The sequence below is a fragment of the Macadamia integrifolia genome, chromosome 3 (assembly GCF_013358625.1).
Source record: "Macadamia integrifolia cultivar HAES 741 chromosome 3, SCU_Mint_v3, whole genome shotgun sequence".
NCBI lineage: Eukaryota > Viridiplantae > Streptophyta > Magnoliopsida > Proteales > Proteaceae > Macadamia > Macadamia integrifolia.
Window position 1 is genome coordinate 19,596,024 of NC_056559.1, and position 16,518 is coordinate 19,612,541.

The 16,518-nt window shown below is 39.7% G+C and overlaps 1 protein-coding gene across 2 annotated transcripts; it reads right to left on the reverse strand.

Annotated features, from left to right (window-relative positions):
• Nucleotides 1–293: 293 nt before the first annotated feature.
• LOC122072775 lies at nt 294–15,909 on the reverse strand. 2 transcript variants are annotated; one of them, XM_042637179.1, is made up of 3 exons: nt 15,764–15,909; nt 15,048–15,600; nt 294–900 (listed from the first exon to the last, which is right to left on the reverse strand). In XM_042637179.1, exons 2-3 carry the CDS (start codon nt 15,580–15,582, stop codon nt 656–658), a joined length of 780 nt encoding a protein of 259 aa, XP_042493113.1. In that variant the 5' UTR covers nt 15,583–15,600; nt 15,764–15,909; the 3' UTR covers nt 294–655. The 2 variants fall into 2 exon arrangements, with proteins under 2 accessions (XP_042493113.1, XP_042493112.1); XM_042637178.1 differs by having other exon boundaries at nt 15,787–15,894.
• Nucleotides 15,910–16,518: the final 609 nt, after the last annotated feature.

A 16,518-nucleotide genomic window follows, 5' to 3' on the forward strand; every position in this document is an offset into this window, starting at 1 on the left:
AAAGTGCATTTCGTGCATACATGCATTAAAAAGACAACCAAAGAAGAAACAGTTAATATGCCGCATAAGGGCTATTCGAAGGAAATTCGGCACAAGAATTCAACTTGGAAATATTAATCTGATACAAAAATTCAAATTTAAACATGGGAATAGCGTCTTTCAAGCCCCAAAGATCTCTAAAGTTCATTTGTTGAGCACAAGACCTAAAGGAAGCCCACAGCACATTAGCTCTATATTATTTATTTAAGCTATACAGGGGAGGTCGGGGACAAAATTTCAAGTTAAGCAAAATATAACACCAAATCCGAATTGAAACATGAGAATTGAGTTGTCCAAACAACATGATAACAAAGTTCTCCAACTCTCAAAGTGTTTTTATGCATACATGCCTTAAAAGAACCCCGGACTGAATTCTTGACCTACTGTGCTACCATAAGCTAGTCCCCAGCCTCTCCCACCCTTTAATCCTTTTAAATTTTTTACAGAATAAACAAAAGAATACATAAAACAAGCAAGCTAAGAAGTCAAGTCATGACCCCAACACAGTTAAATAACCATATCTGAGTTCAACATGAGAGATGATAGAAGCTACATCCTAGAGAAAAATTAGTTGTCAGATAACCTTACAGTTGACTGTGATGAAAAAGCACTGATTCTACTGGATTAAATTGGAAAGTTCGTCAAGGGTACCAGCAAGACTTCCTAGGACTTTGATCAGTTCATCACCTTGCTGCCTTGTAAAATTAGTTTGGTTCTTCATGTCAGCCAACCTGTTGTCTGTGTTTCCACTCAGATCCCCTTTAACTATGGCAAAGATGAGTTCCGCCTTCTCATGTAATTTTGTAGCCATCACTTTCTCCCTGCCTAACTTGCTTTTCTTGCGCCTACATTTCTTTGAACCTAATAAAACCCAAATATAAGATATGTGATAATTCATTTGTCTTGCAAAGTTATGCTGGTCTGCTACATGCAGATTGCTAATTTAGAGACTCAGATAATGTAAATGGGTAAGCAGTAACAGCTTATTCATTTTAAGGCTATGCAGCTCATGCACTTGCATGCAAAGAAAGTAGTGCAAAACAATAATATCCATTATAGTAGTATTAGTAGTGGCAGACAGCTGAAGAAATAACTCATGCACCACAAAATACGCTTGTCCAAAAACGAAACAGTAATTGTATCGATAACTGACCTAATAACTAAGCACCAACAAATGTTGCGAGTATAAGTAACGGTAGCTGCTTCGGTAGCCATAGCAATAGCAGTAGCAGCATCAATAGCCAAAAAAAATAAATGTAATGCAAGTATTAGTAGTAATGGTAGTAGCTTCTGTAGAAACAGTAGTGGTCACATCAAAAGCCATAGTAAATAAACCCAGAACAACACAAGATGTCTCACTGAATCATCTCCACCAGAAAACAGCAAATTCTGAGCATTTCTCTATGCTGTCAAGTTGAAGGAGCATACATTGAATAAGCACGAAGCTGTGCTGTTCAATGATCAAACAGGAAAAGATGACTGGATGGAGATGCTAAGACATATGTATCGTAAGGATATTTTGGGAATTACATATGTACCTTGGGGACTTATGTGTAAGTTCACATAAGAGGTTATACTTGTAATTGTTCAGATATATGGTTATAAATATAAGAACTGCTACCAATTGGATGGACTAACTATTCTCTCCAATCAGTAGCCATCTTTCTCTCTATTCTCTCTTCTTTCCTCCCCCAATTGGTAGCTATCTTTCTCTCTATTCTCTCTTCTTTTCTACCTTGTTTCCTTCTTGTTGTCACTATTGGTGGTTGTTCTAGGTGTGAAACTGTCACATGATATCAGATCATTGAAAACCAGTTTCTTCGATCCCCTTTCTTGTTTTGAGAGTTCCATTAGGATTTTCCACTGTGGTGGTGCGCAGCAACCTATGCTGTTTTTGGTTTCTGGGAAACCCTAGTTGATGGAATGTGAAAGATGAAGATGATACCTGCATGGAGCACTGTTGATATACCCCACACATGGAGATTTCTACCCTGCTCATGTTATTCATATCACACCTTGCGGCACCCCTGTTTTGAGTTATTTTTCTGCAACTGAATATTGTCTTTTTTCCTAGATATAGAGCCCGTTTGATAACGTTGGTTTCAAGAAACGGTAGAAACATAAATTTCCGTTTCTGTTTCAAGGTGTTTGATAAATCATGTTTCTGGAAGTCGATAGTAACCAGCAAAAAAATGGCCACGAGTCGTTTCCAGAAACAGCGAACCTGGGTCGTTTCTTGAATCATAAATAGGTAGAAATTTCAATTTCTATTTCTGTAAACAAATGAAACGAAACAGTTTTATCGAACGCTTTTTGTTCCGTTTCTGCCATTTCTAGACACAGAAATGGCAGAAACGCGTTTCTTGAAACATTATCAAACGGGCCCATAACCACTGGTTCCTTGAAATATTCAGGGTTCTTATCTATCGATCAAACATAAGCTTCAACCCAGACTTGATCCTGATCAGACAACTGAATGTGAATATCCTATTAGTTCCCAAATTCTGAAATTTTCAAGTTACTATTTCTGGGTAATCATTATAACAGCCTATCTTACCAGTGGATCATTATCAAATTTTGAGGATTTTAAACCCCAACCTAGACCTATACGCAACCAGAATTTGGGCCTAATTATTACTTTTCTCCTATTCTGATGGTCCTTAACACCCTCCAGTTCTGCTTGTTGGGGATATTTGTAACCTGCTGTTAATCTACTATTTTGCTGGTTCCTGACACCCTACAGTTTTGCTTGTTGGGTATATTTGTTGCTGTTTTATCATTTTTTTTTTTTTTTTTTTTTTGGTGAATAATAAATTCATTACCAAGAGGAAAGAAACAAAGAAGTAATATACAAGCCCTAGGGGAAAGAAAAATAAAACAACTAAAACCTATTGGAGAAACAAGCCCTCGGGGGGAGGAAGACCCCAAGACCCAACAATGAGCATGTTCCTTGGGGTATCTCTAACAAGACGGAGGGGGAGCATATGAAGTTTAGAGCTGACTTCAAGTAGCTTGTATTCCAAGTCTTATCAAAAAAACGAGAGTTGGAGGTCCATCTGCGAAGATTAAGCTCCATCCGTATGTGGTTACTCGTGGCGCTAAAGGAAAGCTTCCCAGCAATGTCACAAATAGTGGATCCAGCAAAATTCATATCAATCCAAATCCATTCCCTAGAGAGGGGCAATCGGCTTCTCCTACTAGGCCAGCAGAAAGAAGACTTTTCTCCAAATAGAGGAGGCGAAGGGGCAAGTGAAGAAGAGGTGATTCGGGTCTTCAATCCCATTCCGACACAGATAGCAGGAAGGAGGCACTGAAATGTGGCATTAGCGAATGAAGGATTGGGTTGGGAGGCAATTTGAGAGAGCTCTTAAAAGGGTGAAACAGTAGCGGGGAATATGACCTTTGAACCAAAATATTTTGTGCCAGAGAATAGGGGACTATGGGCACGGATGAAATTCCAAGCGAAGAAAGAGCTGAAGATGCCCGAAGGTAAGGGGGACTAGATGATTTTGTCCCCCTTGCCTCTAGGTGAAGAAGAAAGGGGGGAGAGAGATCCATGAATCCGAGAGAGGAGGCGGGGAGATGGGGGGAGACCAAGACTCATTTGAAATGATGGATCCAACAGAGGAATCTGTAGTAAATCCTAAAGAGTAGATAGTTCTTGCACCAACAATCGAAAGCAGGACCCCAGAAGGGTGCCAATTGTCAGGCCAGAGCAAAGTAAAAAGCCCATCAGAGATGGAGGAATGGATGGTCCTTAGGGAAATAGGTCAAGGTTAAGGATTTGGCACCAAACACATGATGAGTCTGACTGAGAGGGAATAGTCTAGAGGGAATCAAATTGGAGAAGAGTAAAGTAGACCTAGGAGACCCAAATGCTATTATGCTTAGAGACTAACTTCCATATAAGTTTAAGGGTGCCAATAGAGTTAACATCTTGAATTCTTCGAAATCCAAGCCCCCTTTCACCTGGGGGCCGACAAATGGAAGATCAACTAATGGGGTGGAAAAACGAGCGGGTCAATCCCTTTCCAAAGGAAGGTACACATAAGGGAAATTCCGCAGTCTTGATGGTAGACTAAGGAAGCTAGAAAACACCAGACCAATAGATGAAATATGATTGGAGAACTGATCTAATAAGTTCGAGGTGACCTGTATAGGAGAGGAGCTTGCCTTTCCAGAGTTGAAGTTTTTTGCAAATGAGATCAAGCATGTGGGTGCAATGGTGGGGAGAGAAGCTAGAAGAGATGAGGGAGAGGCCAAGATATTTGATAGGGAGGGAGCCTAGGGAGAATCCTGAAGATTAGAGAAGCGAGACTTTAATGGAATTAGAGGCACCATCAAAAAAGAGATGGGATTTGAGGAAATTTATGTGAAGGCCAGATAGGGATTCAAAAAGGTAGAGGGAGGAGAGAATGGCTTGGAATGAGAGGGGATCCGCTTTGGAGAAGATCATGAGATCAACAAAAGCGAGATGGTTGAGGTTAAGGGCCTTATATTTAGGGGGAAGGGAAATGAGATGGATATCATAGCTGATTGGATAGATCTGGAGAGAACTTCTAAGGCAAAGGAAAAGAGAAAGGGGAGAGAAGACAACCTTAGCGGATGCCAACCCACAGGGGAGCCATTAACGAGGAAGGATATATGAGGGAAGAGATGCAGGAATGGATCCAATTGATGAAAATAGGAGGAAAAGACATTATGGAGTGCTTTGCAGATGAAATGTCATCTAATGGAATCGAATGCTTTGTGAATGTCAATTTTAAGGAGGGTCACCGGCATGGTTTTAAGTATCGGTGCGTATCGTTCCGTATCGGTAGGCATCGGCACGATACATACCGATACGTATCATGAAAATTTTAAAACCCTTATGTATCGATACGTATCCTACGATACACACCAATACACCACCGATACGCACCGATACTCACCGATACGTACCGATACTCTATGAAAAAATCAAAATTGAAGTGAAATGTACGTTTCGATATGTATCGGAATGTATCGGTGCGTATCGATATGTATCGACCGATACACACCGATACATACCGATACGGTCATAAAATGGCCAAAATGGGTAATTTTTTAGAAAAACACAATTTTTTGAGGTGTTTTTGTTCCAAAGTTGCTGCCAACCATTTTTCTCTCTAACTAAAGTGGAAATCAAGGTTAGGAACAAGGATTTTACATTTATGGGACAATTACAAACCTTGGATTCTTAGTGCGATACTCTCAATTTACTGTTTATGCATAATACATGTTATATATAACTTTTTTTAACTATTTTTTTATAAAAGTGTTTCCTATCCATTTATGTGCATATCTTTAGCGTATCTTAGCATATCTCCGATACGATACGATACCCTCCGATACGTATCTTAATTTTGGCTGACCGATACGACAACCGATACCGATACTTTAATCCTTGGTCGCCGGGGAATGGGATTTTCTATCAAACCCCCTGACAATCTCTTGGCAAATGATGATGTTGTCAGCCAGGCTTCTGCCCACAATGAAGCCAAATTGGTTGGGGCTGACAAGGGAATCAACAAGAAGCTGAATCCCATTTGCAAAGATTTTGACTATGAATTTGTACAGGACGTTACAAAGGGAGATCGGCTTGAAATCCGGCATGGAAGAGGCACCTTATTTTTGGGGATAAGGCAAAGGAAGGAATCAAGGTTTTATTAGTTTGTACTCTTTTCTTCTGTCGTGACAAATTTGGCGTTGTTATATATTCTCTGATTCAATGGGTAGTTCAAAATTCTCAGTGGACTCGATGATATCCAAATTACTGTTATTAAGCTCAATAGAGCATCCAACTATCTTTTATGGGCAAAGACTATGAAGATATACATCGCAAAAGGAAAATTGAAGTATTTGATTTCAAAACCTCCCTTTGTTCAATTCTAAAGATTAAGGACTGGCTCGGCAACAATAAGGTTGCTTCGTTGCGAGCTAATAGTCTCGGGTTCGAGTCAGGAAACGGTCTCTTCACAAAGTGAGGGTAAGGATGCGTATGTTATGACCTTCCCTAGACCCCACAGTGGCTAGAACCTCTTGCGCTAGGTACGCCCTTTTATGAGTGGATGTGTGAGAATGATACTTGTGTGGCTAAGGAATATTATGAATCCATCTATTCCTGTGAATGTTATGTATCATACTATAGATAAAGGTGTTTGGGATGATCATGTTGTAACAATGGGTTTTAGGGAAAGCGTCAGTTGCTAAACAGACCCAAAGGGGTTTAATGGTCTTTGTAATTCTCTAAAACTTTCTCTCCATTGTTATGAATAAAGAGGGCTGGTGTTATATTTGACACAAGTCATTACCTCATCCAACATGGTATCAGGGCCATAAGAACCGAAAACCTAAAGGCTCTCTCTCTTCTCCATCTCTTTCTCTCTTTTTCGTTTCTCTCTCCCTCTCAATGCCTCCTCCCATATGCGCCTCCCTCCATCTCTCTTCATTTGCTTCTCTCTCGTGGTGGGAGCTTCTTAAACCACCAAGAGGGTTTCTAACCTCCATCTATCCTTCGCTTGGGGTCTCAGACTCTCTTCTACAATGATCTAAGAGACCCATACCCTTTTTTACCACTTTTTCAAGGGTTTTTTCCCCTGAAATCGTTTTTCATTGTCAATATGTTGTTTCCCTGTTCGATCCTCCGATCATATTGATGTTTGTTACGATTGGTGCTCCTTATCCTTATAGTGGTATGTACCAACCACTTTTGCGTTTGAGGTCTCTGTTCTAGAGATATCCCCAAAATCAATTTCTTAAGGTTTTTTTCCTTTATCGATTTTTTGGTTTCCTAGCCTTTTCTTGTTTTTTTGCGCTTTCTCTATCTCTGGCTAGTGTCTTTTCTATTTGCACAGTCCTCCCTTGAGTAGCAACCATATCTACCAGCTCATCTGCTTCTACTGGCGGAGACACAAGCTCTTCCTACCTTTCCTCCCTGTCCTATCAAGCTTGATGGCACAAACTACCTTATGTGGCCACGCTCGGTCTGCATCTCCATCAAGTCCCATGGCTATTACGGGTATCTCACTGGAACCACGAAGCGTCCAACCATCGACCCTGAGATTAACAAATGGGAGTGTGCCAACTCTCTAGTCATAGCCTTCCTTATGGGATTGACTACCAAGAGACTTTTGCAAACTTATGGGATTGACTACCAAGAGACTTTTGCTCCAATTGCTAAGATTAACACAATTCATGTTATCTTAGCTTTTGCCACCAACTTAGATTGGGATCTTCAGCAGCTAGATGTGAAGAATGCCTTCCTTCATAGGGAACTTGAGGAGGAAGTGTATATGGACATTCCTCCTGGGTTCACTTGATCCAAAACCCAAGCAAAGGTATACAATTTGAAGCGTGCATTGTATTGACTGAAGCAATCCCCTCGTGCTTGGTCTGGCATTTCCACAAAGCTATGATTGCTATATGCGACCCTCAAAGCATCGACCACACTCTGTTCGTCAAGAGATCTGGTAGGAAGATTGTTATCCTGATAGTCTATAAAGATGATATTGTTGTTACTGATGATGACCTGAGATCTCTCGCCTCAAGAGATACTTGGGGTAAGGAATTCGAGATCAAAGATCTAGGACAACTTTGTTACTTCCTTGGCATTGAAGTTGCCAAGCCTTCTCGTGGGATCTACTTGTCTCAGCGGAAGTATGTGCTTGATCTTCTTTCTAAGACAGGCATGTTGGGGTGTAAGCCGACAGACACCCTATTGAAGCTAATAGTCACCTGAGTAGCAAAGAAGGTGATCATATGGATGAGGGGGAGATATGAGAGATTAGTGGGGCACTTGATCTATCTTCCTCATATACGCCCTAACATAGCATTTGCCGTTAGCCTGGTTAATAAGTACATGCATGATTCATAATCTACTCTCATGGAAGTTATGCTGCATATTCTTCGGTATTGAAATCTACCCCAAGACATGGCATCTTTCTCTTTTTTTTTGTTCATAATCAACTTCGAGTGGAGGCCTTCACGAATACTGATTGGGCAGGTTCCCCTAATGACCGCAGGTCTACTACTGATTATTGCACCTTTGTTGGTGGTAACCTTGTTAAATGGCGAAGCAAAAAAGAAACAGTGATTGCCCGATCAAGTGTCTTAGCAAAGTTCCATGCTATGGCACATGGCATTTGTGAGCTCCTACGGCTTTATGGTCTTCTCACAAATTTATCTGTCCCTGCCACCTTCCTATGAAGCTCTTTTGTGGTAGCAAATCTACCATTAGCATTGCTCACAACCATGTCCAGCATGATCGAACCAAGCATGTGGAGATCGATCGGCACTTCATCAAAGAGAAGCTGGATATTAGTCTTATCACTGTGCCTTTTGTTCCCATTAGTGAACAACTGGCTGATGTATTTACTAAAGGTCTTAGTAGTAAGATGTTTCATCCGATTATCTGCAAGCTGGACATATATCTATGCACCAACTTGAGAGGGAGTGTTGTAATAATGATTTTAAGGAAAGTGTCAGCTGCCAAACGGATCCTAAGGGATTTAATGGTCTTTGTAATTCTCTAGAACTTTCTCTCCATTGTTATAAATAAAGAGTGTTAGTGTCATATTTGACACAAGTCATTACCCCATCCAACATATCCAAAAAAGAGTTTTTCCCAAGATAAAAATATATCTCATGTGTATTCTCTCTATGAGAAAATCTTCTATTTCAAGCAAAGTGATAAGTCCATAAGTGAGTACTACAGTACCCTCAAGAGCATGTAGGAAGAACTTTAATGTCCACCAACCCCTCACTACTGACTTGGACTTGTTGAAGACTCAACAAACAGAGTTTCAACTGGAAAAATTTTATCTAGTTTGAACTCTGATCTGCATCCTATTAAAAGCCAAATTCTTGTTAGTGAAAGAGTCCCTTCCATGAATGGAAGTCTTTCATCGACTCATCGTATTCAGCACATTGTATCTCTCTCTCTTCCTAAGTCTGAGAATTATTCCTCTTCTAAGGACAACTCTGGAAGAAGTTATAATTCATGGGGAAGTCTTGGATGTGGTAGTGACAGTGGTACTAGTGGAGGGAGAGGAAAGCAAACCGACCAAGCCTTACGTCATTATGCACATTGTGGAAAGGTCAATCATACTATTGATAAGTGTTGAAATAAATATGGCAAACCTCAGTGGGCAATTGGGCATACAAATTTGCCCATATTTAGTGACGGAGGGGAGTTCTGACGTGGTGTCATTTAATGATAGTAATTTTGCTTCTTCGTCTAGAGGTGGTCAATCGGCATCATTGTCTTATGAAAATTTGGTCACTCAATTATTGAAGGATGTCCAGCAGCTTCACTCATCCACCACCATACTATTATTCATCTCCTACCACTTAGATTATAGATTGTGGTGCTTCCTCCCATATGATTGGTAAGTCATACAAGACCTGAAATAAGGGGAAAAGGGGGAGGAAATATACAAGACCTATAAAGGCCTAAGAAATAAGAGGATACACCCCTAAGGGGGGATGGGGGAAGTCAAAATAGACAAAAGGAACACCCCATAAGATAGGGGTGTCAATTCTTAAACCGAACCGGTAAAACCGGCCGGACCGAACCGATAACAACATGGACCGAACCGAACCAAAGCCTTATTGGGTCGGTTCGGTTTGGAGTATTGCAACCCCAAAACCAAACCGAACCGCACCAGAAACCGGATGAACCCGAAACCAAACCGAAACCGGCTCAAAACCCAGACCGAAACCGAAACCAAACCGGTAAGAAACCGAAACACTCCAAAATTCATTAAAAAAAAATCAAAATTTGCATAGTTTTGTAAACATTTGTATGGAAAGTCGAATTCAAACTGGACCAAAAACCAAAACCAACCCGGTTACAAATTGATTTAAGAAACCGAAGACAAACCGAAACCAAACTGCACCGAAATCGAAACCGGAATTTCCTTATTGGTTCGGTTTCGGTTTCAACTTTCCCACACCGAAACCGACTCAACCCGGACCGAAACCGAGCCGGACCGACCGATTGACACCCCTACCATAAGACAACAATGAGCTTGTTTCTTTGGGAATCAACAACCGATCGATGAGGGGTCACGACAGGTTTGGAGGAAACATCAAAGTAGATGGCATTTCAAATATTGTCAAATGATCTGGAGTTGGAAATCCAACTACACCGATTGCATTCCATCCAAATATGGGTAATGGCTACCCCAAAGGCGAGTTTCCCGACAATGTCGCAAATAGAGATATTACCAAAGGTCATGTCAACCCATATCCATTCTCTCCCAAGGGAGAGGGGTCTTCTCCTAGCAGGCCAACATTTGGCAAGGACACGCTTCTAGATGATCGAGGTGAAGGGGCATTCAAAAAATAGTGACTAGTATCTTCTATACCATTCCAACACAAATAACAAGCAGGGGGAACGGAGATATGGTGATGTATGAGAAAAGACCGGATAGGGAGGCATTTGGAGAGAGCTCTCCAAACAACGAAGCTGCGCCGGGATGTGGGATTTGAACCAAACAATGTTATGCCAAGGGATGGTGGGGCTGGATGATGGACTAGATGCCAAGAAGAGGAAGAGGAGAATTGGCCAGAGGGGGATTGGGACCAAACAATTCTATCATCTCCACCATTAAGGGAAAGGGCAAGGAGAGAGGATCAAAGGGCAAAAATAGTAGGAGAAGCACAAGGAGGAGACCAAGAGCCATTGTAGATGATTGAAGAGACTAAAGAGTCCTTTGCAAGACCAGAGGAGTAGACTACTCTTGGGCCTACTTTCAGGAAAAGGACTCCATCTGGGTGCCAATTGTCAAGCCACAGGTTGGTTGCAGAACCATTACCTATACAAGAGTGAATGGCATCAGAGGTAAATACAATGTGTTCTCTTCTTTTCCATAAAACTAGTCATCAATCTCGAGTTATTTTAACCGATGGGTCTTCTACCCACATTTTTGGCCATGTTATAGTTCCTACTATCTCAGCTTTATCCTTGTCTTTTGTTTTTTCATGTACCTCAACTACCTTTAAATCTTCTAACTGTAAGTCAAATTACCAAAGCTGGAAATTGTTCTGTTACATATTTTTCCTTCTCATTATGTCTTGCAGGATCTTTAGACTAGGAAGAAGATTGGTGGAGGGCACGAGAAAGATGGTTTTTACTAGCTTGATGATATTTTGTCATTTACGAATGCCTTTGCTACTTCTAGTCAAGGTTATTAAGGTGGTGAGGGGACCAAGGCGTTTGAGGGTCTTTCGGAGTGCTTGGTGATAGGGCGGGCATAAGGCGTCGCCTTATTGAATAAAGCGTTCTTGTGTTATATTTTTTATACATCCAAAATATCTTTAGAGGAGCTATTTACAGCAAGATGAAAAAGTGTTTACAGCTAATAGAGTTCATATAGCAAACCAAGTTAGTGAGCTTAATTGAGACAAATTGCATCACCAACCTTATTGGACGACATATTAGCATCTCCAAACATGATGCACAGATGGCAGCCATAATAAATAGTCAAACTTTGTTCTATAGGAAAGCAAATTATTGGAAAAAAAAAGAAAGGAATATGTAAAATGCTAAAGGGCATACAATCATATGAATATTCATAGTAGTCATGCACACGCGGAAGATGGAAAAAATAAAGGGGACAACAGTGCAACACATTTTGCCCATCCAAAAAAAAAAAAAAGAGAGCTGCAGGTTGCAGCTCTTTAAAAATAAAAAATAAAAAATAAAATTGTACTGTTGCAGTGAAGAAGTGGAGAAGAAGAAGGGAGATTGGGAGAGGAAAAGAAAGCAGAAAAAATGAAAAAACAGAGTAAATGAAGCCAAAAAAAAAAAAAAGAAGAAGAAGGGAGAGGAAATTAGGAAAAGAAAAAAAATACATGTATAAGCTGCAGTAAGAAAAGAAAAAAGAAAAAAATAGAGTGAAACAGAAGAGATTAAGAGAAAGAAGAAGAAAAACAGCAGGTAGAATGAAGAAGAACGAAGGTTTGCTGCCACTGCCGGTGAAGAATCGTCGCCGCCAGAGCAAGATCCAAAGGAGGAAGGCGCGGGTTCTTCCCTCTTCAATTCAGTAAACCCTTGCAAGAAACACCTTGCGATTTTAGGACTGATTTGTAAATTTTTTTTGTAGAGATTTAGTATTAATAGCCTTGATCCCATGCATCTCAAGTGTATTCTTCCCCATATACCTGCCAATCACCAAATGACATTTGGAATCTGTGTAAATTAGTTTAAAAAAATAAGTAATGTAAAAAAATTACATAAGGCAACTGCCCTGGTCATAAGGGGACACCTTATAGCGCCTTAATTGTTAAGGCAGTCACCTTATGTGTTGCACATAAAGTGGACCACTGCCTTAAGACCCCTACAACCGCCTCAGTGCCTAGGCGTCGTCTTACCAGCGCCTTGGCGACGCCTTAATAACTATGCTTCTAGTAGTATGTCCCCTCTTCATTGGCATTTTTTGTTAGGACACATGTCGCTCTCTAAGCTTCAACAAATGGTTCCTAGCTGCAAGCCCGTTTCTCATGCCTAGTGTGAAGGTTGTGAGCTCAGCAAGCATCATCGCACCTCTCTTCCTTCCTGTGACATCTTAGGAGTCCATCATTATTTTTTATTTTTTATTTTTACTTATTCTGATATTTGGTGGTCTGTATTGTGTCGATTGAGTTGGTTCTATTTGTTAAAACGTCGTTCCGAGTTCTTGTATGTCTTCAAGGAATTCTATAATGAAATAACAGCTTAGTTTAGTGTTTGCTTTAAAAAAAAGCTTCGTTCTGATAATTCATTTTGAGTATACTCAACATGAATTTTCATTTTTTTGTTCTGAGCATGGTATTATTCATCAAACTAGTTGTTCTTATACCCTCAGCAGAACAGTGTGGCTGAATGGAAAAATCAACATTTTCTATAGACTGCTTGCTCCTTGCCAATTCATTTCGATGTTCCTATTATCTTTTGAGGGGATGCCATTTTAACTGCTTATTACCTGGTTAATCAAATGCCCTTGTCTGTTTTTCAAAACCATTCCCTTACGTCTGTTATTTATCCTATCTCTCAATTGTTTCCTTCGCCATCTCGAGTGTTTGGTTGTACTTGTTTTGTACATAATTTACAATCTGATAGTGATAAATTGTCTCCTCGTGCTGTCAAATATGTCTTTCTTGGATACTTGCGAACTCAAAAAGGAAATTCATATTATGATCTAGTTACTTAACAGTACTTTATTAATGTTGATATTACCTTATTTGAGAGCACTCCATATTTCTTTGTTGAAGGTCGCGTTTTAAAAATGAGCCCGTTAGTTCTCGTATTCCTGCATTGCATCTTCTTGCAGATCTTCCATCTACATCACGGTCCGCACCACTACAAGTGTATTGGCATTGTCCCAAGCCATCTACACCAGTTGATGTTGCTCCTCTACGCCCTCCACATGGTCTGATTCTCTCTGCAGATCCTACTCCTTCATCCACTACTGCTGACTTACCGGTTGCCGTTCACAAAGGAATACCTTCTTGCACTTAAAGATCTTTCTAAGGATCTTGTGAAGTGTCTTTGGATGTATACCATTAAGTATAACCTTGATGCATCCATTGAACAGCTTATAACTCACTTCATGGGAAAGGGCTACAATCAGAGATATGGTATTGACTACTTTGAGACATTTTCTCCTGTTGCCCATCTAAACTCTGTTCATGTACCTACCTCCAAGGTTGTTAATCTTGATTGGCCATTACACCAACTTGACATCAAGAATGCTTTCTATATGGCGATTTTCTTAAGGAGGTCTACATGGATGAAGCTTCTGGATATGTTGCTTAGGAGAGGATGAGGAAAGTGTGCAAGCTTCACAAGGCAATTTATAGTTAGAAACAACAGCCAAGAGCTTGGTTTGATTAATTCAGCAAAAAATGATATTGGTTGAGATTTTACAGAATGTCATTATGATCACTCTATGTTCATTCATCGCCACAAGGAGAGATAGTTTTGGCTATTTCTATAGACGATATCATCATATCAGATAATGATTTCTCTAGTATTGAAGATCTCAAAGGTTACTTGTAGCAACACTTTCAGATGAAATATTTAGATGTATGTTAGCCCATAAACCTATTAATACTCCCATGGATCCTCATCAAACTCTTGGGACATGTTATTTGTAAAGAGTTCGCAAACAAGCATCAAGATAGATTTTTGGTTGGTAAGCTTATTTATCTCATCGTGACTAGGTTAGGCATATCATTCGCAATGACTATTATAAGCCCATTTATAGAGACACCTAAGCAAGTTCATTGGGAGGTTGCAGGTTGTATTTTCAGTATCTTAAGCGTGCTCCAAGAAAGCGTTTTATTTACAAACCTCATGGACATGTTAACATTATTGATTACTATGACGCTAAGTAGGTTGGTGTTAACGGTGATAGGAGGCTTATCACTAGTAATTGTATATTTATTGGTGGAAACCTTGTCATTGACGGAAAAGAAACACACTATAGTGATGAGGTCTAATGTTGAATTTAAGTACAGAGATGTGGCTCATACTGCAGCTGAGTTGATATGGTTAAATTCTTTTCTGCAAGAACTTGGTTTTCCAACTAATAGGTTTATCAACATGTATTGTGATAATCAGGCTGCCATCTATATTGAACTACAATCATGTCTTTCACGAAAGGACTAAGAGCACATTGAAGTTGATAGTCATTACATGTTAAAACAAAGAGCTGTAGCCATTCACATGTAGATACAAATACGGAATTAAATTACTCAAGCATAGTATGGTGAGATCCACTTCCTGGAATTGTATTACTGATATATGAAGTTATCTTTTAAGACATTCAAATACTCCAAGAGTCATCTCAGACAAATTAATTATTCATATTTAATGATGGAAGAAAAGAGACCGAAATGGCAATTAACTCAGATTGGCAATGCATGATGTTGATTGCCTACTTGAAATAAAGAATAATGAGAAGTAACCAGCATAACAATTTTCTCACAGACAAGATGAATACCAGGATCCATTAAGACCTCAAGCATGTCAGGCTCTTCCAAATCAGTTCCTGGATCCATATCTGATTGATCATCCTGACCCTTCACAATATCATCAATTAATCTGAACAGTTCTCTGTCAAAAGTAGTAGGAAGCCCTAACTTCATTTTTCTTTCGTTTTCCAAGGACCAATATGAATCGATCACTGTATGAGATCCCATCTCCTTGATCTTTTTGTATTCAACAAGCAATGAGTCCCACTTTATGCGGCACTGATTTGAAGATCGTACGACATCAAGAGCGCTGCAATTGTCAGCTATGATTTTCCACTTCTGGTAAGAGGGCAGGGCCTTCAGGGAATCCCCTTCAACAGCCGAGATCTCATTCACGAGAGTTAACATTTCCTGTAGAGTCCATTCGACAGCAACCTGAGAACGAGTGCAACGAGAAGGTATAACCCGAGATTTAGGACAGGGTTTTTCTGCTATTTCCAAATCCTTCTCTTTATTAGGAGTCTGAAGATTTTGAAGCTGTCCAGCTAATTGGCTTGCTTCCATTTTACCAGTTTGGAATGACTGCAACACAATAAGAACAGGACGGTTTTGTTAATTTTGATCATAGATCTGCCCCATGAAGACAAAGCAGCAGAAATCAGGAGGAGGGCACACAAAAAATAAAAAGGAAAATTTATATGTTTTATTTTTTGGTAAATAGGAAAAATAAATTTATATCCATTACTTGGTTGGTGTAATTGTGTTTACTTTTGATGTCAAGAAAAGAAAAGGAATCCTATGGCTATTCTTCATAATATTAATAATTGGGTTAATGATCTGAATCTATTGCACCCCACTAACTCATCTGATCTTGTTTTCTCCATTACAGATGATTCGAAAGACATCATAAAGAGATACTTATATCTCCTCTTTTGGTCATATCACATATTACTACTTTTTGGACTCAAAAGCAGGTTGGATATTTGGTATTCCTTTTCGGGGAAAATTCAATATTATCAGTGATGTGTGGTTTCCCACAAAGACCTCACTTCATATTATTTCAAAACCTTTAAGCACAAGTTGGCCATTTCTTTCTTTCGCCCTTTTTTGGGAAATATATTCTAAATTTGGGTCCCTTCCTTTCTTGTATAAATGCCTATTGAAGACTCCAGTGCTGAAGTGTCTATGGGATATAGCTATGTGTGATAAAATTAGGTCTATGAATTTTCAAGGTTATTATGATGTATTATCGGATAGTTATTCCTAATATAATTTTTATTTCCATAAGAAAAAAATGAAATCAAAAGAGTCAAAGATGGAAGATGGGTGAACAGGGGATCCTTTAACCCACTACTTAAATCGATTTGGCATCTTTTTCATATTTCAACCACTAACAGCAGACCAACAACGGTAGGTTTCCTAGGGCTTTGAGTAAATTTGACAATAGGTTGGGGTGTCAAGAAAGCTGGCCATAGTACAGGGGGTGTCGAAGTAATTATC

Excerpts from the sequence above, each read along its gene's own strand:
- LOC122072775 (XM_042637178.1), bottom strand. The coding sequence starts at position 15,831 with ATGAAGAATAGCCATAGGATTCCTTTTCTTTTCTTGACATCAAAA. Across the intron at positions 15,601-15,786 it reads TTCTTTTCTTGACATCAAAA|TCATTCCAAACTGGTAAAAT; the intron begins GTAAACACAATT and ends ATTGTGTTGCAG. Across the intron at positions 901-15,047 it reads TGAGGTCTTAATGGATCCTG|GTTCAAAGAAATGTAGGCGC; the intron begins GTATTCATCTTG and ends GGGTTTTATTAG.